The sequence below is a fragment of the Thalassophryne amazonica genome, chromosome 3 (genome assembly GCF_902500255.1).
Source record: "Thalassophryne amazonica chromosome 3, fThaAma1.1, whole genome shotgun sequence".
In the NCBI taxonomy this organism is placed as follows: Eukaryota; Metazoa; Chordata; class Actinopteri; order Batrachoidiformes; family Batrachoididae; genus Thalassophryne; species Thalassophryne amazonica.
The window spans coordinates 125,572,515-125,596,966 of record NC_047105.1 but is presented as its reverse complement, the minus strand read 5'-3'; the positions used below and the strand labels follow the sequence as shown (position 1 = coordinate 125,596,966).

At 43.9% G+C, this 24,452-nt stretch overlaps 1 protein-coding gene across 1 annotated transcript in view; it reads right to left on the bottom strand.

The window, feature by feature from the left end:
- The window catches only part of LOC117507824 (carbohydrate sulfotransferase 11-like), a 31,879-nt gene extending 7,992 nt beyond the window's left edge, over window positions 1–23,887 (bottom strand). The window contains exons 1-2 of the mRNA XM_034167615.1: window positions 23,662–23,887; window positions 18,489–18,568 (exon numbers count right to left, since the gene is read on the bottom strand). Of these exons, the coding sequence (XP_034023506.1) occupies window positions 18,489–18,568; window positions 23,662–23,887 (306 nt within the window). The remainder of the gene's footprint in view (window positions 1–18,488; window positions 18,569–23,661) is intronic.
- Between the last annotated feature and the right edge of the window lie 565 nt (window positions 23,888–24,452).

Below are 24,452 nucleotides of genomic sequence, written 5' to 3'. Positions count from 1 at the left end.
TACCGGCAATGCGAACCAAGCTCCTGCTGCGGTTGTACAGGGACCGGATAGCCCTTAGCAAAGGACCCCAGACCCCGTACTCCCGGAGCACTCCCCACAGGGTGCGCCGAGGGACACAGTCGAATGCCTTCTCCAGATCCACAAAACACATGTGGACTGGTTGGGCAAACTCCCATGAACCCTCGAGCACCCGATGGAGCGTGTAGAGCTGGTCCAGTGTGCCGCGACCAGGACGAAAACCACACTGCTCCTCCTGAATCCGAGGTTCAACCATCGGTCGAATTCTCCTGTCCAGTACTCTGGAATAGACCTTACCGGGGAGGCTGAGGAGTGTGATCCCCCTATAGTTGGAACACACCCTCCGGTCCCACTTCTTAAACAGAGGGACCACCACCCCGGTCTGCCAATCCAGAGGTACCTGTCAGCTGCATTTGGGGTCCCACCTACCAACAAAGATAAGTAGGACTCCTTCTTCAGCTTGATGGCATCCCTTACTTCCGGTGTCCACCACCGGGTTCGGGGATTGCCGCCGCGACAGGCACCAGAGACCTTGCGACCACAGCTACGAGCAGCCGCATCGACAATGGAGGTGGAGAACATGGTCCACTCGGACTCCATGTCTCCAACCTCCCCCGGGATCTGGGAGAAGCTCTCCCGGAGGTGGGAGTTGAAGACCTCGCTGACAGAGGGTTCCGCCAGTCGTTCCCAGCAGACCCTCACTATACGTTTGGGCCTGCCAGGTCTTACCGGCTTCCTACCCTCCCAGCGGATCCAACTCACCACCAGGTGGTGATCAGTCGACAGCTCTGGCCCTCTCTTCACTTGAGTGTCCGAGACACGTGGCCGAAGGTCAGATGATGCGACTACAAAGTCGATCATCGACCTCCAGCTCAGGGTGTCCTGGTGCCACATGCACTTATGGACACCCTTGTGCTCGAACATGGTGTTCGTGATGGACAAACTGTGACTAGCACAGAAGTCCAACAACTGAACACCACTCGGGTTCAGATCGGGGAGGCCGTGCTTCCCGATCACCCCCCTCCAGGTCTCACTGTTGCCGCCCACGTGGGCTTGAAATCCCCCAGGAGAACAATGGAGTCCCCAGTTGGTGCGCTATCTAGTACCCCTCCCAGGGACTCCAGGAAGGTCGGGTACTCTGCACTGCTGCTCGGCCCGTAGGCCAAGACAACGGTGAGAGACCTGTCCCCGACCCGAAGGCGTAGGGACGCAACCCTCTCGTTCACTGGAGTGAACTCCAACACTTGGCGACTGAGCTGGGGAGCAATAAGCAATGCGACCCCAGCTCTCCGCCTCTCCCCGTGGGCGACACCAGAAAAATGAAGCATCCAGCCCCTCTCCAGGAGTTGGGTACCAGAGCCCAAGCTGTGCGTGGAGGTGAGCCAGACTATCTCTAGTCGATATCTCTCAACCTCCCGCACAAGCTCAGGCTCCTTCCCCCCCAGCGAGGTGACATTCCACTTCCTAACAGCCAGGGGCTGTGAGCATGGACCGGGCCGCCGGGCCACCCGCCCTCAACCGCCACCCAATCCTCTCTGCACCCGACCCCCATGGCCCCCTCTGCAGGTGGTGAACTCACAGGAGGGCGGGCCCACGTCACTCTTTCGGGATGAGCCCGGCCGGGCCCCATGGGCTAAGGCCCAACCACCAGGCGCTCGCGCGCGAGCCCCAACCCCAGGCCTGGCTCCAGGGTGGGACCCCGGCTCCGCCATACCGGGCGACGTCACGGTCCTTGATCTTTTACTGGTCATGGAGGTTCTGAACTGCCCTTATTTATTATTTATTTATTTTATTAATTTATTTAATTAATTGTATTAATTTATAAACAACAGAAAAGGGACTTACATTTTGATGTGCTTCACTGGTCCTTTGATGGGAACAGTCCAACATGAACTTTAAATAGAAGTCCAAAATTGTTCCCAGTCAACTTGGAAAAACAGTTATACGAGGTCTGTTAGAAAAGTATCCGACCTTTTTATTTTTTGCAAAAACCTGATGGATTTGAATCATGTGTGCTTGCATGAGCCAACCTTGAATGTTCGTGCGCATGCATGAATTTTTTCATGCCTGCCAATTGCATCATTTTCTGGTAAGCAGCCTTTGTGTGAGGACGGGTGTAGTCTCTCTGCGGATTTTCATTGCAAGGAAAATGGCGGAACGACTGGAGCAGTGCGACTGCATCACATTTTTGCCAGAAACTGGACGACAGCAAGGTGGAAACCATTCGGATTATTCAGACGGCTTTCAGTGACGATCCTCTGGGCATCACACAGATTAAGGAGCGGTACAACCGGTTTAAAGACGTCTGCACAACGGTGGAGAGCGAGCCACGCTCCGGTCGGCCATCATCAACATGCTGAAATGACCAGATCATTTCCAAAGTGAATGCTGTGGTGGTGAAATTCATGCCGATGGCTTTGGCACGAAGCTGCTGACGGTGGAGCAAAAGCACCTCCGTGTTGAAGTCTCACAGGACATGCTGGACTCCGAAAAATGACGCCCATCTCTTACACCATTCGGAAGATTCAGACGGCTTTCGGTGGCTTTTCAGTCGTGTGACTATCCGAGAAATTGTGGAAGAGGTGGAAGGCTGAAAATGGTTATATATTATAAATTATATATATATTATATAAATATTAATCAGTTGTAATAAAGTTCTGAAATTAATTCTATGAATGTAAGTCCATGATTACACATGAAGTCGTTCAAATTTTAAATGTTAATTAAAATGTTAATTATCAGTTCAACTGTCTATGTACAAAATAACTATAAAAATTAACAAATGTCCTTGAATTTCAGTTCATATTATGAGTAAGTTTTTTTTTAATGTGTTCATTCTAAACAGGTTTTACTGTATTTAGATTCAACAGGTATACATTCAGACACAGACACAGCGGGAGGACCTGCAGCAAAGTCGTGCTTTACTGCAGGTCCACATATGGGCACACGTGAAACCGTCTTTAAACTAAATTAAAACAACAAAATAGGGGTGCTATTCCTCACCAGTGCATCAACAGACAAACAGGCCAGTGAAACAAAGCAAACAGCCCCATGAGTCTCTGTATTAGTCGACTAAATGACGCGTTTTCTCCTGAGGGCTGTAATTCTCCTAAATTCCGTGGAGCACACTGCAGGAGCAATACGAAGAAAATAGTCTTGTGCAGGGCTCTACTTTGGATCATTTCAATTTAATCAATTATAACTCCAATTTAAAATAACTGTTACATAATGTGACTGGTTTGGTGAATTTTGTCACCCATCCAGATCTCTAAGTTGTAGCAATTACGAACACGCGGGGTCGAATCTACGCTCATAATGGACTGAAATCCTTCTCATTATATTAATTGTAATATCCTTACTAGCAGAAACGATGGAAATAATTGCAGAAACAGATAATTGTAGCTCCAGCTGAGTACAATGAAGATGGAGATGCCTCGAGCATCACAAATGCAAATGAGTGTAGCAGTGTCAGAGCTGCGACCAGAAATCCTTGCACACAACTCTATTTCTGGTCTTTTATGTCAAAATAAAGCCAAAACATAGAAACAAATTTTGACAGATATCTGTATACATACGGAGGTTTTGCAGCTATGTGTTTCAGTACTTAAGCTAAATGCTTTTCTTCTGTGTTGTATTTGAAAGGTTGAAATTAACTGTGTTCAGTGACGGATCCAATTTCTCGCCTCTTGACCTGGGGAATATGTGGCAATGGTGCAACGCCACACAATCACTCATGGTATCCCAGGGCTGGACAGTTTTGTTTACATGCTGAATGTGGAGGTCCTGGGCTGGTGTGGTTACAAGTGGACTGTGGTGGTGAGGCCAGTTGGATGTACTGCCAAATTCTCTGACACACCTTTGGAGATGTCTTATGGTAGAGAAATAAACATTCAATTCATGGGCAACAGCTCTGGTGGACATTCCTGCAGTCAGCATGCCAACTGCACACTCTTTCAAAACCTGCGACATATGTGGCATTGTGCTGTCTGATAAAACTGAACATTTCAGGGTGGCCTTTTAATGTGGCCAGCCTAAGGCACACCTGTGCAATAATCATGCTGTCTGATCAGCATCTTGATATGCCACACCTGTGAGGTGGGATGGATTATCTCTGCAAAACAGAAGTGCTCATTAACACAGATTTAGACAGATTTGTCAACAATATTTGAGAGAAACAGCTCTTTTGTGTATATAGAAAATGTTTTATATCTTTGAATTCAGCTCATGAAAAATGGGACTTAGGCATTCATTCTTGAGCATTCTTCATGCTCCACATTGAGTTTTGATTTGAGGTGACAGAACAGAGGGGTTATATTACCACCCCACCCCACACACACACACACACATATCCAACCGCCCAGTCCAATTAAGGGTCGCGGCGGGCTGGAACCTATCCCAGCAGTCAGAGCACGAGGCGGGATACATCCAGGACAGGACACCAGTCTGCCACAGGGCCACAAACAGACAAACAAACACATTCATACCCACACACACACCCACAAACAATATAAAGATTCCAATCCACCTAACCTGCATGTCTTTGGATGTGGGAGGAAACCGGAGCACCCGGAGGAAACCCACACAAACACGGGGAGAACATGCAAACTCCACACAGAAAGGCCACAGGTGGGAATTGAACCCATGACCTTCTCGCTGTGAGGCAGCAGTGCTAACCACTAATCCACTGTGTTACCATGACCAAATTATTGTTTTCTGCTCACTGACTTCCTGAATCTGATGTGCTGTCTTGGTGTTTGCTCTGCGCCCCCTCCCTTCCTGTTTCTCCAGGTGCCGCGTCACAAAGCTGATTCATCACACCTGTCTGCAATCATCAACACCTATATTTAAACCCTGGTCTTTCCACTCCACACTCACCAGAAACTCAGCTCAACTTAGAGGTACCTGGCCTCAGTAGATTATTTTTGAATTACTGTTCTCTGTATATTTCCATGACTCCTTGTGGTCCAGTTTTTGACATTTCTCTTGTGCTCCCTGTTTTCACTGTTCCTGCCTCCTGCCAGCTCCGTCGCTGCTGCCTGGTTCTGGTCCTCTGTCCACACCTCATTCTGGTCAAGCCTGTGTCTCACTGCTCTGGTGCCTCCTCCTCGATCGATTACAATATTCATTTACTCTGTGTTCAAATAAATTGTTACTTTGCATTCACCACAGCTCCCTGCATTTTGGGTCTGAATCATTCATTGGTTTATCCATAACAGGAGTTTCTGGCCACATCATGGACTAGGACAACAGCAACATTAGCTCCAGACCCTGTCCAACCAACAGCAGGCTTTAGCCTTTAGCTAGCTCAGCTTTGTGCTCAATAATCCACACTCACTGATCAGCTGTCACACATCACCCCAGCACCCACATCACCACCAGCCACGCCACCACCCATATCACCACTTCCCACGCAAGACCATTCCACACATGAACCAGTTATCTGTAGGCCCAAACCCTATTCCGGTTCCATAGAAACATGCGCATTGTTTTTGTTACAGTAACCATTTGTTTTTCACAACTTCCACCAACACATTCCACTGACCAAAACAAATAGCTTACCCTATCTACCTTATATCTTACCTACCTTATATTAACGAGGTGGGCAAGGCAGTGCATTCTCAGACTGCAATGACTCTTGAACTCAGACACAAATTGGATGACATCTTGGAGCAGATGCGTGCCTTGCAGATGAAGATGAAGATTTCGGAAGCCGGGGAATATTCTTAATTCATAATTGGGATTTGGTTGTTCAAGTGAAGCTGTAAAAAGTGTTTTTCACTGCTCAAACCACAACACGGCAGGCTTATCAGCCTGAAGGACAAATTACCCAACTGTTTTCCTCCAGAGGAATGTCTTCAGGCCTTGGTGATTATTTGGCTGTTTTCTTATCTCAACTCACAAAGACAATAAACTGTTTCACAGGACTGAAGCATGCTCCACTATCTCTCCCCACCCCCCTCCTACCCCATCACACACACCCCACTCCGGCTTCTGCTCACATCACCCCTTCCCTTCTGCAGGGGTGGCATGGTTTTAGCTGCAGCTGGTCCCCCCGCCCCAAGCTGACGGTGGCGCAACTCAGGGTTGCTGCGTGACCTTCTCCCACTTGCCTCAGTTCGAATAACGGACTTCTTCAAATTTAGTGCACATAAACAATGTCAAATGTGTATGTGCTGTCTTTAATTCTGATGTGTGCCATTATTACGGTAAACAAGTAATAATTGTGGACTAATTGCTGTCTGAGGTAACTGGAGTGTAAACATAATTTCTCCACTGTGAGATCAATAAAGTACGAGGGCTGTCAATAAAGTAACGGTCCTTTTTATTTTTTTTCAAAAACTATATGGATTTCATTCATATGTTTTTACGTCAGACATGCTTGAACCCTCGTGCGCATGCGTGAGTTTTTCCACGCCTGTCGGTGACGTCATTCGCCTGTGAGCACTCCTTGTGGGAGGAGTCGTCCAGCCCCTCGTCGGAATTCCTTTGTCTGAGAAGTTGCTGAGAGACTGGCGCGTTGTTTGATCAAAATTTTTTCTAAACCTGTGAGACACATCGAAGTGGACACGGTTCGAAAAATTAAGCTGGTTTTCAGTGAAAATTTTAATGGCTGATGAGAGATTTTGAGGTGATTCTGTCGCTTTAAGGACTTTTCACGGTGCGAGACGTCGTGCAGCGCTCTCAGGCGGCGTCATCAGCCTGTTCAAGCTGAAAACCTCCACATTTCAGGGTCTATTGATCCAGGACGTCGTGAGAGAACAGAGAAGTTTCAGAAGAAGTCGGTTTCAGCATTTTATCCGGATATTCCACTGTTAAAGGAGATTTTTTTAATGAAAGACGTGCGGACGGATCTGCGCGTCGGGACGCAGCCGGTGCGGTGGCACAGGAAAAACACCTCCGTGTTGATAACCATTTGTAAAATCCAGGCGGCTTTTGATGGCTTTCAGTGGAGTGAGTATATGAGAAATTGTTTAACAGGCAGGACATGTTCCAACTTGTCCTTAAGTCTTTCAACAGAGGTGTTTTTCCTGTGGCGGAGCGTCGCGGCGGCTGCGTCCCGACGCGCGGACCCGTCCGCATGTCTTTCATTAAAAAAATCTCCTTTAACAGTGGAATATCCGGATAAAATGCTGAAACCGACTTCTTCTGAAACTTCTCTGTTCTCTCACGACGTCCTGGATCAATAGAGCCTGAAATGTGGAGGTTTTCAGCTTGAACAGGCTGATGACGGCGCCTGAGAGCGCTGCGCGACGTCTCACACTGTGAAAAGTCCTTAAAGCGACAGTATCACCTCAAAATCTCTCATCAGCCGTTAAAATTTTCACTGAAAACCAGCTTAATTTTTCGAACCGTGTCCACTTCGATGTGTCTCACAGGTTTAGAAAAAATTTTGATCAAACAACGCGCCAGTCTCTCAGCAACTTCTCAGACAAAGGAATTCCGACGAGGGGCTGGACGACTCCTCCCACAAGGAGTGCTCACAGGCGAATGACGTCACCGACAGGCGTGGAAAAACTCACGCATGCGCACGAGGGTTCAAGCATGTCTGACGTAAAAACATATGAATGAAATCCATATAGTTTTTGAAAAAAATAAAAAGGACCGTTACTTTATTGACAGCCCTCGTATATCTCATCTCATCAGTTTACTCCATGGTGAGGATTTAGCCTGGGTCACGGCCCTGTGGAGCCAACAGTCTCCAGTGCTTGCATCATACTTCACATTTGTACAGGATTTTAGGATGGTCTTTGATCAGCCGATGCGTGGGCAAGCAACCTCCAAGTGACTGGTATTGATTCGTCAGGAGAACCCCAGTTTCGCGGCATATTCCATTGAGTTCCAGGTACCTGCAGCAGAGGCCAGCTGGAACTCCGTCTTTATTCACGGGTAAGCTTATAATCTTACAGATGAACTTGCAATCCTGGATGAACCCGACACACTTGACAAGTTAATTTCACTAGCTATCAAAATAGACAACTGGTTGAGGGAAAGATGGCGGGAGAAAGGCCGAACACGTGTCTTCCCCTCAGATCCCTCCATGACTTGGTCTTGTTCTTTCTTCTTCATGCTCCACCGGCAATGCACTCACCACTGCAACTGCTGCCCCTGCCAACGAGCCCATGCAACTCGGCAGGGCTTGATTAACACCTGAGGAACGAAGACGTAGAATAGAAGCCACAGTGTGCATTTATTGTAGTGCCCAGGTTCACATCCGATTAGTCTTTCGCCCCTATAGGTCAGATCAGATAGCCAGGTCAGATGACCGATTTGCACATCAGGACCGCTGCGGGCCTCCACCAGAGTCTCCTCTGGCTTCACCCTGCCCAGGCATAATTCACCATCTTTCGGGTCCTATCGCACGCACTCATGCTCCACCTCCCCGGTGGCACAGACAGACCACTGTCCCAGCTTTTTTTCAAACATGTTGCAGGCATCCATTTCAAAATGAGCAAATATTTGCAAAAAAACAAAGTTCATCAATTTGAACATTAAATATCTTGTCTTTGTGGTGTATTCAATTGAATATAGGTTGAAGAGGATTTGCAAATCATTGTATTCTGTTTTTATTTACATTTTACACAACGTCCCAACTTCACTGGAATTGGAGTTGTAGTCAGTTTGGTTAAGAGTTATGTTGTCACCATGAGTGAAAAGTGCCTTGCGTTTGATGTCTTCTGCCACCGTTTTGTGTTGTGTGTGAGAAAAATAAATAGCACTTGTTTTTGGCAGGGTACATAAAGACAAAAGTGCTGACTCATTCTTCCATGCAGCTTGCCACAATATATAATATAGAGATAAACTGTGTTTTACTGCTTTTGATAAAGATGTTGACAGTGTTTGGGGTTTTATTTTTTTATTTATTGATTTTTTTGTGTGTTCATTTTGTGTTTGTGATCGCCTTTGAATTTACCCAGCAGCCCCTGCAGTGTTTAAACTCAAAACTAGCTTATCACTAGCAGTGTACAAAGTCAATACTAAAACTTAGCAGTGAGCGGTTACGTCTACTAAATTTTTTAGCAGCTTGTCAGCTTAGCATTATAAAAGTTAACTTGTCAGTTAGCGATTTAATGATTAACAAAACTAACTTTTCAGTTAGCTATGCCCACCGCTGCTCATACTCGAGTCTGTACACTACAGAGAAGGGAAGAGGCGAATAAAATAATCACCAATACTAGGGAATGTAGCAATAGCTCCACGATACAATACATATCACGATATATAATCGTATCAGTGGCCAGACTGATGCGATTATATTAGCCTTTTTCACTTTAAAGAAACAACCCTTGATGTTATCTGTTTCATATTAGTATATATTATAAATCATTTGTGATTCTTCTACAATAGGTCATTGTTTCTTCCATGTAATATTTGGCTTTTCATAGAATCACAATACTAACTTAAAAAAATATGATTTGATACAGGCTTCCATTCATTCAGGATCACCACAGAGGCACATCTGTCTCCATCTCACCTGATGTGGTATCTCAGTGGGATAAGAAGTTGAGTTCCCAATATTTGGATGCACAAATAGACACAATAAAAGCTTCAAGATGTATAGAGTCCCTTCAGATCTTAACAGAAGAAAAATTTGGTAAAATAAATTCAGCCGTGTGGGATGGAAGCGACGTCATCATCAAAACTTTGAGAGGTAAATTTATTGTTCAGTCCAATGTACAGTAAAGCTCACCTAAACTGTCATCGTATAAACTGGATATTTGCAGTCATCGGACAAAAAAAGTCCAAATGTTTTTGTATTGTTTTCTATGTAATAAACACCGTATATAACAGATCTTGTATAGTGGATTTTTTGCTCACATCAGATAAAATGTCCTCTCCCATCGCATACCCCCTCACATGTGGGAACGGAGTCATTTCCCTCATTAAAAACCAGCCATTTATTTTTTTCACACTGTGCTCAGACTCGGACCCGGAGCCTGGCGTGAACCTGTTAAATCAGACACAGCAAAAAGCTGTGATTTCACACTTTTCTGCTTTCACTCTTTCCTCTCATATTTTAATAGGTTTTGCAGTGCACACGCTGACCACATTTCGGGATCCCATATATTTGGCAGACAAGTCTGCAAATTTACAGCATGGAGTCGGAAAAAGAGGAAAATGTACAGCTTACCCCTTGAATTGGAGGTCATGATTGTAGAAAGAAAAGCTTCTTGAGGGTCAAATTAACAGTTACAGAGCTGCAGAAGCATAAATCAGGCTTTAAATGAATTAAATAAATCATCATAAATTGTACATTTATGTAAATTTGATAGCTTAATTATTGTGATATATATTTTGATAGTAGCTGTACCTGGATATGTTGCTGTATGTGGTTAAATGATTAAAAAAAAAAAAACGCTGAAAACATAAAAGGTTCATTCAGTAGTTAGGCACAGTTGACCCCAAAATGGTGCCATGTTCTAAGTTGACACTACTCTCTCAATAAAGGGACCTTCGTCGTAACTCTTCCACCACCATGCCGGAATAAAAAAACAAAGAAGCAAGAACAATTCCTCTACTGGGTTTAAAACAGCAGAATATGCATATTAGTATATGCATACAGTATTTTCCTGCATATTGGTATAGAATTTGAAATACTAGTATCATGACAACCCTTGTTTATAGTTTAGAGAAATGGGTGTTTTGAGCTTTTAGATTTTTTTCTTTCTTTTGGTAGATGGCATTTATGGTTTTGAATCTGCAGTTCATAAATAATGCACAAGCAACTGAAAAACTAAATGTTTTTTTTTTTGTCAGACATTCAGTATGAGTGGAAACCTTCACTGTATCACAGTCCACTGAGCTCTTAAACAAACATCTAATTATTTGCAACATCTAAGTCAATGTCACTGTCATTTCACTTTTATGAACGTTGTATAAGATTCCCTACATAACTAAAATCAGGAGGTCTGTTCAAGCTGGAAAATCATGAGGATGTCTGTAAATCAATTCTATATTTATCTTTACACAGGGACAATCTTCCCTGAGGTCAATGATGTGCTCCAGTTCCTGTTTTGGTCTTACAGCACTATCCAAACATATGCAGAATTCATCAGAGCTCAAAATGTGCCCCCATCTATCTATAAAGCAAGAACCATCTGTGTGTGTATGTGGCTCGCATATGTCTCTGACTGTTTATCAAATCTACCTAAGCTTTCGGATATGGGTTGCACATGGCACGATGATGTGCATCCTTTATTATGAATTTTTTGGAGATTAATTTTCAAAGCTTTCATGTTGATATTAAACCTTTATTTTGACATTGTAACATTAGTACTTCCAAGATGGGGCCCTCTGTGGTGTCTCTGTCCTGCAAACCCACTTTTTGTATAAGGATTTCTGTCAAAATTTGTTTGCATGTTCCGTTTATTTCGTCACCTCTAACTTAAAAAAAAAATATATATATATATATATGAGGTCTATTAGATAAGAAACCGACACTTATTTTTTTTTAACTATATGGATTTGAATGACGTGCGATTACACCAATCATGCTTGAACCCTCGTGCGCATGCGTGAGTTTTTTCACGTGTCGGTGACGTCATTTCCCTGTGGGCAGGCCTTGAGTGAGATGCGGTCCCGCCCTCTCGGCTGAATTCCTTTGTTTCACACGCTGCTCGAGATGGCGCTCGTTGCTTTATCGAAATTTTTTCTGGACCTGTGAGGAATATCCGAGTGGACACTATTCGAGAAATTTAGCTGGTTTTCGGTGAAAAGTTTAACAGCTGATGAGAGATTATGGGGTGTTTCTGTCGCTGTAAGGACTTCCCACGGAGCGGGACGTCGCGCAGCACTTCCAGGCGCAGTCGTCGGCCTGTTTCAACCTGAAAACATCCTAATTTAAGGCTTAATTCACCCAGGATGTCGTGAGAGAACAGAGAAGATTCAGACGAGGCCGGCATGAGGACTTTATGCGGACATTCCACTGTTTAAGGACATTTTGTAATGAAAGACGTGCGCACAAATTCGCCGAGTCGTTTCCGTGACGACTCGGCGAATCTGTGTGCGCCGCGACAGGAAAAACACCTTCGTGTTGAAAACCATTTGTAAAATTCAGGTGGCTTTTGATGGCTTTCAACAAGTGAGTAACTGAGAAATTGTTTAACAGCTTGGGCATGTTCCAACTTGCCCGTTAAGGTTTCCAACGGAGGTGTTATTCCTGTCGCGACCCCCCCACGGTCGGGTCCGGCCCGACATGCGACTCTGCCCGCACGTTCTTTCATTACAAAATGTCCATTAACAATGGAATGTCCAAATAAACTCATGCCGACTTCTTCTGAAAGTTCTCTGTTCTCTGACGACTTACTGGGTCAACAGAGCCTGAAATGTGTGCACAAAGATGGGATGGACGACAGGACAACAGGCAAGCAGCTTGGTAGAAGACAACTGTTATGTTTATTTATTAGAAAGTGAAAGAAACACAAGTTGACTGTCAATCTCCCTCAGTCTGGGATCCCATGCAAGATCTCACTTTGTGGGGTAAGGATGATTCTGAGAAAGCTCAGAACTACACAGGAGGACCTGGTCAATGACGTGAAGAGAGCTGGGACCACAGTCACAAAGATTACATTAGTAACACATGATGCTGTCATGGTTTAAAATCCTGTAGGGCAGCAAGGTCCCCCTGCTCAAGCCAGCACATATCCAGGCCCGTTTGAAGTTCACCAGTGACCATCTGAATGATCCAGAGGAGGCATGGAAGAAGGTCATGTGGTCATATGAGAACAAAATAGAGCTTTTTGAAATCAACTCCTCTAACCATAACAACTGTGAAGCATGGGGGGTGGAAACATCATACTCTGGGGGTGCTCTTCTGCAAAGGGGACAGGACGACTGCACTGTATTGAAGGGAGGATGATGGGGTCATGTATTGTGAGATTTTGGAAAACAACTTCCTTCCCTCAGTAAGAGCATTGAAGATGGGTCATGGCTGGGTCTTCCAGCATGACAATGACCCCAAACACACCCCAGACAGCAAATAGATCCGGGCCGGATGTAGTCCAACATCTGGTACCAATCCTGAAAACAGATCCGGTCCAGACAGTTTTTTCACCCTGGCCCATATCCGGCACAGCTCCGCTTTACAGTTCTGGAACAGATCCAGACCAGATCTGAACTGGACCCGCAAAACACCAACAGTTTACAGACCATATCTGGCACGGATCTGGGGCAGATGTGGACTGCATCACAGCACCGTGGCAGGAACAAGTTTTACAGGGGTAAGTTCCGTGGATGCGAGGAAACTGATTTGTATCTATGAGGTCTGTCCATAATGTATTGTACCTTTTTATTTTTTTTTTAAACTATATGGATTTGATTCATATGTTTTCACGTCAGACAAGCTTGAACCCTCGTGCGCATGCGTGAGTTTTTCCACGCTTGTCGGTGACGTCATTCACCTGTGAGCAGGCTTTGTGGAAGGAGTGGTCCCGCCCCGTCGTCGGATTTTCATTGTCTGGAAATGGCGGAATGATTTGGGGGTTTTTTTTCCCATCAAAATTTTTTTCAGAAGCTGACTGGCACCTGGAAACTATTCGAAAAATTTATCTGGCTTTTGGTGAAAATTTTACGGGCTTCACAGAGAATAAGGTCTGGTAGTACAGCTTTAAGGACCCCTTTAAGGACCCCTTTAAGGACGTTCAGCGCGCCGCACTCCAAGCTGCGACGACACGGCAAAAGCCACCGGACCATTTCTGAGCTGATGGCTCTGTGGATACGAGACTGTCGTGTGCTCTTTCTCTGGTTATCACAAGAGCTGGACATGAGCCATTTTCCGGCAGATTTCACTTTTAACAAGAGATTTTGTCATGGAAAGCTCTCCACAATTTCACTGATACTTACTGGACTGGTAAGCATTGAAAGCCGAGATAGACATGTCCAAACTTGTCCTCTGACACGCCGAAACGGAGGTGTTCCTTTGTCTCGCTTCCAAAGCACATCGGTCGTGACGCGCGAAGCCTCCGCGTGGCTTTCCATGACAAAATCTCTTGTTAAAAGTGAAATCTGACGGAAAATGGCTGATGTCCAGCTCTTGTGATAACCAGAAAAAGAGCACACAACGGTCTCGTATCCACAGAGCCATCAGCTCAGAAATGGTCCAGTGGTTTGTGCCATGTCGTCGCAGCTCGGAGCGCGGCGCGCCGAGCGTCCTTAAAGGGGTCCTTGAAGCTGTACTACCAGACCTTATTCTCTGTGAAGCCCGTAAAATTTTCACCGAAAGCCAGATAAATTTTTCGAATAGTTTCCAGGTGCCAGTCTCTAACAGCTTCTGAAAAAACCCCCAAATCATTCCGCCATTTCCAGACAATGAAAATCCGACGACGGGGCAGGACCACTCCTTCCACAAGGCGTGCTCACAGGCGAATGACATCACCGACAGGCGTGGAAAAACTCACGCATGCGCACAAGGGTTCAAGCTTGTCTGACGTGAAAACATATGAATCAAATCCATATAGTTAAAAAATAAAAATAAAAAGGTACGATACTTTATGGACAGACCTCGTATAACACACAGATCAGTGTCCCTGGATTTATAAAACTTGATTGTCGTAAAGAAACAAACCGCTTTGCAATAAGCATTTAAAAAAGCCTCAGTGACGATCACGATTACAGAGTACAGAGTTGACAACCGCTAATGGATAGTTTCTACCGAGTGCAGATAAAATTGCTTATCGTTATGCCCCATGTTCCTGCCACGGTGCTGTGATGCGGTCCACATCTGCCCCAGATCCGTGCCAGATATAGTCTGTAAACGGTTGGTGTTTTGCAGATCCAGTTCAGATCTGGTCCGGATCTGTCCCAGAACTGTAAAACGGAGCCGTGACGGATCTGGGCCAGGTTGCAAAAACTGTCTGGACCGGATCTGTTTTCAGGATTGGTACCAGATGTTGGACTACATCCGGCCCGGTAGAGGTGCACCAATCACCGATCACTGAAATTTTGATCGGCCGATACCGATCAAGGCCGATACCGATCAAGTACATATTTGGATCATGCCCAAAATAATAATAAATTAATATATAAACAAAAATAAATTTAAGAAATATTACAATTTGAAAACAAATGCACATGAACGTGATGACAGCTGCAAATGCGTAATGCTAACTTTTAACATTGAAAATGCCATAGACATGCTAACGCGTTAGCATCGCTCCCGTTTTTAAATTATAAAATACATCTATCAACTGTTTCAGAAGACCATAACAGGTCGCTTTAACATAGAAAAGGTAAATAATACTCACAGACGTATGCTCTTTAGGGTTTTAGCGGGGGAAAATTAAGCGAAAGAAAGAAAGTATAAACGAAGCAACAGGCTCGAAGCATTGCTTCAATCTGCGAACCACTGGTTCGATTGGTTCAAGGTTCAGAGGAAAGCCGCGCTGCAGAAAAGTTGATCACGGACCCGCTGCAGGATCTGTAATCAATGTAGAGAAATTATCATTTTCCTGACAAACACACCAAGCGCTCCCTGCGCTACTGCCTGCACTGTTGTGATTGGTCCTTTTGATAGACACATTTTGCCGATCACTGATCAAACCGATCAAGGCGTGATCGGCCGATAATGATCGGTGGCCAATCGATCGGTGCACCTCTACGGCCTGGATCTATTTGCTGTCTGGGACAGCCAGGGCAACTAAGGAGGGGCTCCGTAAGAAGCATTTCAAGGTCCTGGAGTGGCCTGGCCAGTCTCCAGACCTGAACTCAATAGAAAATCTTTGGAGGAAGCTGAAACTCCAAACCTGAAAGATTTGGAGAAGATCTGTATGGAGGAGTGGACTAAAATCCCTGCTGCAGTGTGTGAAAACTTGGTCAAGAACTACAGGAAACATCTGACCTCTGTAATGGGAGACAAATGTTTCTGTACCAATTGTTAAGCTCTGTTTTTCTAGGGGGTCAAATACTTATTTTAGGCAATAAAATGCAAATTAATTATTTTAAAATCATAAAAGGTGATTTTCTGGACTTTTTTTTTTTTAGATTCTGTCTCTCACAGTTGAAGTGTACCTACGATAAAAATTACAGACCTCTCCATTCTTTGTAAGTGGGAAAACCTGCAAAACTGACAGGGGGTAAAATACTTATTTTCCCCACTGTACATATATATATTTACTTTACGGCTTTAATTTGACACAAAATGAACTCCTCTCAAAACGTGACCCAGTGGGGAGAAACAAACGAACCCTTCTTTTTCTTGTTTGGCGTTTAACAGCAGCTGGCATCCTTATTGCTGCATTGCTGCCACCTTCTGCATAAGTCCATTATTGCAGTACTAATTCCTCTCGGTGAATCCAGCGTCTTTCAAGTATTTAAAAAGCCAACACTTCTTCATCACACATAACCTTATGGCTAAAATACTTCCTACAGAAACCTCTTCAGGATTTTTTAACCCTCTGGGGCCGACGCCGTCATATATGACGGTTGGGACCAAGCTTTACTAAATTATAAATAACTTTTGAATGATATGAGATACAAATGTACTTTTTTTTTTGCTGAAAAGTTAACTCCACGGACGTTCGAGCCGGCCATCGGCCATCTTTGTACTCCTCATAGAAGCTGTGTGATGATGTGCGCAATGTGAGTGTCCAATCGGAATTGGTTCACCGTCAAATGGTTTTCCAAAATCCAATCGTAAGGCAGATTCACCTCACGTGATAAACCAAAGATTGTTTTTAGTAGTGATGTGTTACAAGTTAGCCCGTTTGAATAGTCATCTGGCTGCTGGCTCCAATGCGCCCTGCGCCATTACGCATTGCGCCATTGCGCCATTACGCTGCTTTACTTTTTCCTTTCTTATTTCTTATTGTAAACCTTTATTACATTTACAAAACACAACTATAGCATATATATTCTGAAAGTACAGGTTGTCCTGAAAAAAGAGACTGTTGCTGTTAACAGCAATAATAAAACATTTATGCCAGGCGAGTGAACTGTCCACGAAATGCCCTCGGACCCCAGAGGGTTAATAGCTAAATTATTCAAAAATGACGAGATATAGTTTGTAAAATAAAATATTTTGAGGGAAGAATAAAGCACTGTGGTAAATACTGTACAGGTATATTCACTGGTTATAATTTTTATTATTTATATTACACCTGGTGGCATTTCACAACACTTTATTTAGAATTCTATGGGTCTGGTGGTGGTATTTGGCTTTAATATGCAGTATTGCGATGGTCTTTTTTAATTAAAATATTTACCGTATTTTCCGGACTATAAGTCGCACCGGAGTATAAGTCGCACCAGCCACTTTATCCATTATAAAGAAAAACAAACCATAAATAAGTCGCACCGGAGTATAAGTCGCACCAGCCACTTTATCCATTATAAAGAAAAATAAACCATAAATAAGGTCCACTGGACTATAAGTCCCATGGACATACAGGTATGTTAACATGAAAAGTTCAGATGATAATATTGTGACGGCTACCGTTTTCGGATGCATATTTCACCAGTCACAACTTGTAATCTGCAGAGTATGATTTTCTTTTTGGTGGCATTTTTTCGGGCCTTCGCCGTTGTCTTGTTATGTTATCAGTAACGTTAAAATGTTTATTTTTCTATGGTAGTCAGAAGTCGCAGGAACAGTTACACAAGCCTTGAGCTCCCTCTCGTGAGCTGCATTTTACCTACGGATATGTTTGTATTTTGCGGACCACATTGCGAGCCGAACCATGCAGCGCCTACCTGCGCAGCTCATGACCACCCAGCGGTGTCGATCCAGCTCCTTCCAAGTGGAGACGCTAATCCTCCGCCGTCGCTCAGTGCTCCCATGCAGCTCTCAGCGTCAACTCTGCTCACAGTGATATCCAAGGGTTGAAGCTGTCTTGTTAGCCGTCCCGGAATAAACACCATGTTCGTCTGCTTCAAACGCTTTTCACAATCATCGACGCCAGCTCCTTCCAAGTGCACACGCTAATCCTCCGCCGTCGCTCACCCAATGCTCCCACGCAGCTCTCAGCGTCAACTTAAACACTCTGCTCACATTGATATCCAAGGGTTGAAGCTGTTCTGTTCGCCAAGCCGGAATAACAGCAAGCACCGAGTTCGTCAGCTTCACACGCTGTGGGTGAGGTGAGGAATACGCATCTAAAGTTCTGTTCTCTGATTGGTTATCGCGACCAGCGTGAACTATAGGATGGCCGTCATACTACAGTGCCCATGATGCATTGCATTTCCTTTTCCGGTGGCCATTTTAAAACATAGATCGACTCTGTCACGTAAAATTGTTTTGTTACAGTAAATTAATTGAGATCCTACCGGTATATTTTTCATTTATAAGTCGCACCGGAGTATAGGTCGCACCCCCGGCCAAAACATGTAAAAAAGTGCGACTTATAGTCCGGAAAATACGGTAGCTCCCAATTTTCCATAGGAATACAAACTTTGTCCAGGCACTGCACTGGTTTTATCAATACAATGTTAGCTGGCAAACAGTGTGTGCACAAAGGATCAGTCTGATAGAAGAGACTGACCTGGTCACCATCATACAGTGTCTGCAGAGGACTCCGCCGAGATTTGTGTCCGCCGCTTTGTTCAGCAACGGGCTCCGAGGCTGAGGAAACAAAAAGAATCCATCATCATTTAAAGTCTATCCTTACAACAAAAATGGAAAACAGAAAGACGTGTTTAGTGAAGACAGGCAGATTACTTCATGACCTCATCCTTTGGTCAAAGTTTGGTGTGATAACCATCATTAAAATTCAGGTTTGAACCAAAGAGCTGCAGAGAAATGTCAAATTAACAAATACTGCTGATGACCGAATGACATGAAAAAGCATTTTAAAAAAATGAAATGTCTTGGGTTTTTTGGGGGGGGTTTTTGTTCCAGAGGGTTAAAGGTGAGCAGTGGTACACAGATTTTAGTTAATCATGCCGAGCAGCTATAGTTCATGTTGTGGTATCAAATCAGCATCAGGTATGGACCGATGTTCTGATATTATCTTTGGATTATGCATCTTGAGATGAAACTCATATGAGGTTTCACTTGTATTGCAGATTCTTAGTCATTAACAGCACAAATAAAACGGGCAGCAAGTTTACAGGGACAGGATCTGGAAACAAACTGGTGTGCAGCAATCAGGATCAGGACTGCATCACAGAAGGAGTTGGACTGACTTCCAATTAACTCTAAATTGACCTTTGGACAAGTCATTCGGGCTGTGCATCTGAGCCAATGGAGGCAGGATGCAGAGTGACCTCCAGATAGGCAACGTCTGACTTTGGTTTTTGACTGATGAAGCGGTAACAGTCCCTGGACTGCCCCCTTTGCAGGTTAAGAAGAAGAAAGAAGTAAGTCCTATATGGACCCTGAGGTCCGCTGCTTATCCCCAGGTTCCACAGCATGAAGCGAATGACTCCCCAAGTGATGGACCAGTCCATCAGAGGTTACCTTCAGACCAAAAGCCAGAACCCATTTACACCTGTGTTACCTGGAGGAATACAGATGAAATATCTTGCCCAAGGACACAGACAGGTAGTGTGAGTGGAAATCAAATACATGTGTTCACCCCCCACATGCCACTGACCTACCTGCTGTACACTTGCAGAGTATCTACCTCAAAATTTTATTGACTCTTTCCTGATCTTAACACTCCTGGGTTGATGGAGGTGTGGCCACGCCCAGCTGCTTTTCAATCATGTTTCAATGGGACTGTTAAGCTCTGACGTAACGCGTCACATGATAAATCTGTTTCAGGGTCCAAACAAAACACTTGTGGTTATGTAAATTGACGAGATTAATTTCATAAATGGTTGGTACAGCCGCTACAGCATCACCAATCAAAACAAAAAGGCCAGGGTGGGAGCCGACCTGATCAGTTGTAGCCACTTCTGTTTCTGTTTGTCATCGGCTGGGAATCTATAAAACGACAGCTCCGGTGATGTTTCCGACCAACTGACTCAGTCGCACATCCGGGAACTCTGCCTGTGAGGTCTTAGCTTCAAAAGAAGCTCAGCTGATGCAGAAGACAAACAAACAGCTGACAAAGCGCATTTGTTTTGGGTTTTTTTGGACCCGGAAGTTGAAAATCACGTGATGCATTACGTCACAGTTAACAACCGAATTAACAGATCAGCAACAGAATGTCACAGAGACGTCAATCAACCACTTTGTGAAACTACAGTGACACGTCTGGTTTCAATCCCTGTTTCTCTTTGCCTCAGCCAATCCTAGAGAAGGTCACATGGGTCTCTGTCGCTCTCTCTCTCTCTCTCTCTCACACACACACACACACACACACACACACACACGTGCGCGCATGCACACACACATCGGCTACAGAGTGCACAGCTGCTCTGTTCAAGAGTCAAACTGATTCACACTGCCTGTAAACCCTCTCAAAGGCTAAAAAAGCATGAATATTCATAATAACAATAACTAGAAGCACTCAGAGAGTGCAAACCTCCGCCAAGGCCATGGGGTCACTGACGCCATAACATCTACACGCCGTGGAATCATTGAACCTAAAAAAGTCTAACAATGATGTTTGCTCAGTAGTAAAAAAAAGTTTCATCTGCTGTGACTGGATAGCATGTATCCTTAGCGCTTGGCATCACAGTTTATTGCAACTTGCACCTTTCCCAGAAGCTACTGTCACCTGAGCACTGATATTGATATTGCATGTGCTTATAGACAAAAACAAATAAGAGACTAAATTAAATTTATTATTCAACTAAACCGCAAATATATTAATTTTTTAACATTTATGAAACACTTCTCTAAACAAGGCCATAGGGTCACTGACCCTAAAGAGATTCCCTCCTTGGCACAGTGATCTATTCAACAATTCAGTGTTACAACCAAAACTATGATACATACACTTTTCTTTCCTTTATATTTGACATCCTTGACCATGAAAACATACCACTAGAACTTGGAATCACTTTTATGTCTTTATTAGTTCAAAAGTTATTGTATAAAAAAAATTTTCGGTAATGGCAGTTTTCTTCTGGATCTAGCTCCATAACATTTGAAGCTACTTCAAATCTGATGACACCTTACTGAATCAGTACAGATTCAGCTACAATTTGGTGTTAGTTGTGCATCTCTAGCTTCATTTGTCACCTCACACAAACATTTTCTATTTTCCCTATATTTTTGCATATTCCGGATCACCATTTTTTCAAGCCTTTCTGCCTTGTTTTTGTGGAGTTAGAAACTAGAATGTCAAAATTCCCCCTATCCTGCAATGGTGAAGAATCCTTTAAAAAAAAAATCCTGGTTCCGGATCGTGATCACCACTAAAATTTAATCACTTGTTCCTCTTGTCATTTCCAACCACTCCAAACAAACAAACACGACCGAAAACATAACCTCCTTGGCGGAGGTAATAATAATGGTCCTGTCATCCTGAAAACACTTTTCACTTTTTATTTAGTCCTGCAAACAAAGCATACTGTCATCAAGGGAAGAAAAAAAAACTTGCGGATGAGTTTGTTTGTTTTTTTTCACCCCAAAGCAAATAGCCATTCTTCGGTGACAGACTTTGTACTTCTCATCCAGTAAAGCATATGTATGGATATTTCTGGATAGAGTGAAGACAGAAAACATCTAGATGGAAATGTTGAGTGATTTTATTTCCCTTTTTTTTTTTTTACAATGAGCTACAATTTTCTTCATATATTATACTACTTTTGTGAGCCAAACACTTGTTTCTACCACCAAAACATAGTAGAGAAGCTTGAATCTTCTGGGTTGCTTGACGTGAGGACGTTTCGTTTCTAATGGCAGAAGCTTCCTCAGCTAAAATTCTTGCTCTGGTAGTCTGACTTCTGTCTAGACTCTTGTAGAGAAGAACAAACAGAAGCCAGCAAAAGCTGGAGTTTTAAACCTAACAAGACCCCTCCTACTGAGAGGCAGACTGCTATTGGCTAGTGACTAACAACTGCTCTAATTAGCACCTATTGTACTCTAGTTAGCACCCTCCTAATGACAGGGCAGCTGTCCCTCCTAACGACAGGACTGACGCCTCTCCTGACAACGTGAATGAGTCATTACCATGAGCAAAACAGTGAAACTGCTTTGACATGAGTACCCCATTGTAAACAGGGGACAAAGCGTGTCTCAGCCCCCCTCCCCGGTTAAGCCTGGGTTTCAAATGTTTCACATACAAAGCTTCCTTCAATCCCCTCTCAAACCATTTCTTTTCTCTGGCTAAGATTTTAACTTCCTTGTCCTCAAACGTGTGGTTAGTGTCTTTAAGGTGGAGATGAACTGCAGACTGAGGTCCACCGGCACCCTCTCTGTGGTGCTGGTATTTTTCAAAGTAACTGAGGCAACACTGGTTCTGGACAAATATGTTAAGATATTCTGAAAACCGAGATTGTTGTAATTTTTTATTGGAACACTAGGGCATTATACAAAAAAGTGCCTTATAAGGAGAATTACTGAAAGTCGGTAAACACTAGAAAATGCCCCTGGACCACAGAGGTGGAAGAGAAAATATGAAATAGTGATTCATGAGTCTGCTTGATGCAGTACAATTCTACATATCGTATATTGGCTAAAATCAACCCAGCATGCATTGCATCATCAACATCACCAACATCATCAACAAACAAACTTCCATTTGTTTTCATGCAGTGAAAGCTTTCACTTGCCAGTGCCTGGAAACGGTACTTTATTTCTGCATGTGTTACATGAAGATCATCATACTTGTATTATTGGGTTCAGCAAAATTACACTGCCACAATTGAAAACATTTCTAGTTTAAAAGGGCGTTCTTTGCAGTGGCAAACAACACTGGCTGTTCTGCTCATGATCTCAATGGGAAACCTGTGGCGAGGACACACAACTTGAAACAGTCACACCGCTTTGGTGTTAGCGATGTCTGTGCTTACATGCTTACTGACTGTGGTTGGAGAAATGAAAGAGTAAAAAAAAATTAAAACACAAATGTGACGATGGAAATCAGATATTTATGGACTCATAGAACTCGGAAGCATAAAAGTCTAAGAGGCATACTAAGCCTTCTGAAGCCCGAGCAGCATCGGACAGCAGCGCCATATTCATATGCCTAAGCAGGGATTATTTTCCTCCCTGTTGTTTCCTTTCCGCGCACACCCCTCTGCTTTATCGTTCACCCCCCCCTCAACCCCACACTCCACCCACGGTAGTTTTCTTTTTAGCTCCCGCTGTGCTCTTCATTTTTATTACACCTGTTTTCTGATCATGTACGGGACAGCTTTCTGGTCTCCATCCAGGTCTTCCATCCACTCACGTCCCTCACTGCTTTGTTTATTGTTCGAAGTCCTTCAGCCATCTGGTTATCTGTCAGTCATTAATGAGTTTGTTTCTGGGTTTATCAGCACTCACCTTTCCTCATGCAGACAACCAACTGGTTTCTCAGTGCATCACACAACTCTGCAGGCAGATATGTTTCCCCATTCATGACTGTGCTTGGTGCTCATTCTTACCTTTAGTTCTCTTATCGTCTCCTCTCCTCGTCCCGTGGTGAGTTCAGATGACTGCTTGGACCTCGCCACCTTTTTGTTGTGTACTGCATTATTTCCTGGTTTGCTTTCTGTGCTCTCATGTATTTACATTTCTCCATCATCTTCTGCACCTGTTGTGTTCCTTCCTCTCTGTGTATTGGTTTGTTTTTGCTCAGTACAATGTAATGGTTTCTCTTACGTATAACTACTCACCGTAACATGGGGCAGTCACTTTGTTTGCATTTCTGTTCTTCTTTTGTCCGAGTCCCTCGCTGTATTGAGCCGTGTGAGCCATAGTATTCTCCATCAGCCTGGTTTCATTGTAAAGGTGCTTTTCCTCTCCCATACTGCCTTGATTGGGCTTTATTGCTGTCAGCTCCTCAATGGTCTTGCAAGCAGTTTCTATTGCTTGGTTACCACATGGGGAGTCAATTCCCATGTCTAGTCACAAACATCCACTTCACCTGCAGCTCCAAAATTAACAAGCACAGGTTCTATTAAAGGGGCTTTTGTCATCTCACATGTTTGCCAGATCTTGACCAGTCCTACAACAGAGTCCATTCAAGTCATCAGGCCTTCCAACAAGTTCCCTTACAAGTGGTGTTAGTAAATAATCTGAGTGAAATTCCTTCCGAGTTATCCTTAGAGTTATCTTCCAAGTGAAATACCTTCCGAGTTATCCTTTGAGCTATCTTCCGAGTGAAACTCCTTCCGAGTTATCCTTTGAGCTATCTTCCGAGTGAAATTCCTTCCGAGTTATCCTTAGAGTTATCTTCCAAGTAAAATTCCTTCCGAGTTATCCTCAGAGTTATCTTCCGAGTGAAATTCCTTCCGAGTTATCCTCAGAGTTATCTTCCGAGTGAAATTCCTTCCGAGTTATCCTTTGAGTTATCTTCTGAGTAAAATTCCTTCCGAGTTATCCTTAGAGTTATCTTCCGAGTAAAATTCCTTCTGAGTTATCCTTAGAGCTATCTTCCGAGTGAAATTCCTTCCGAGTTATCTTT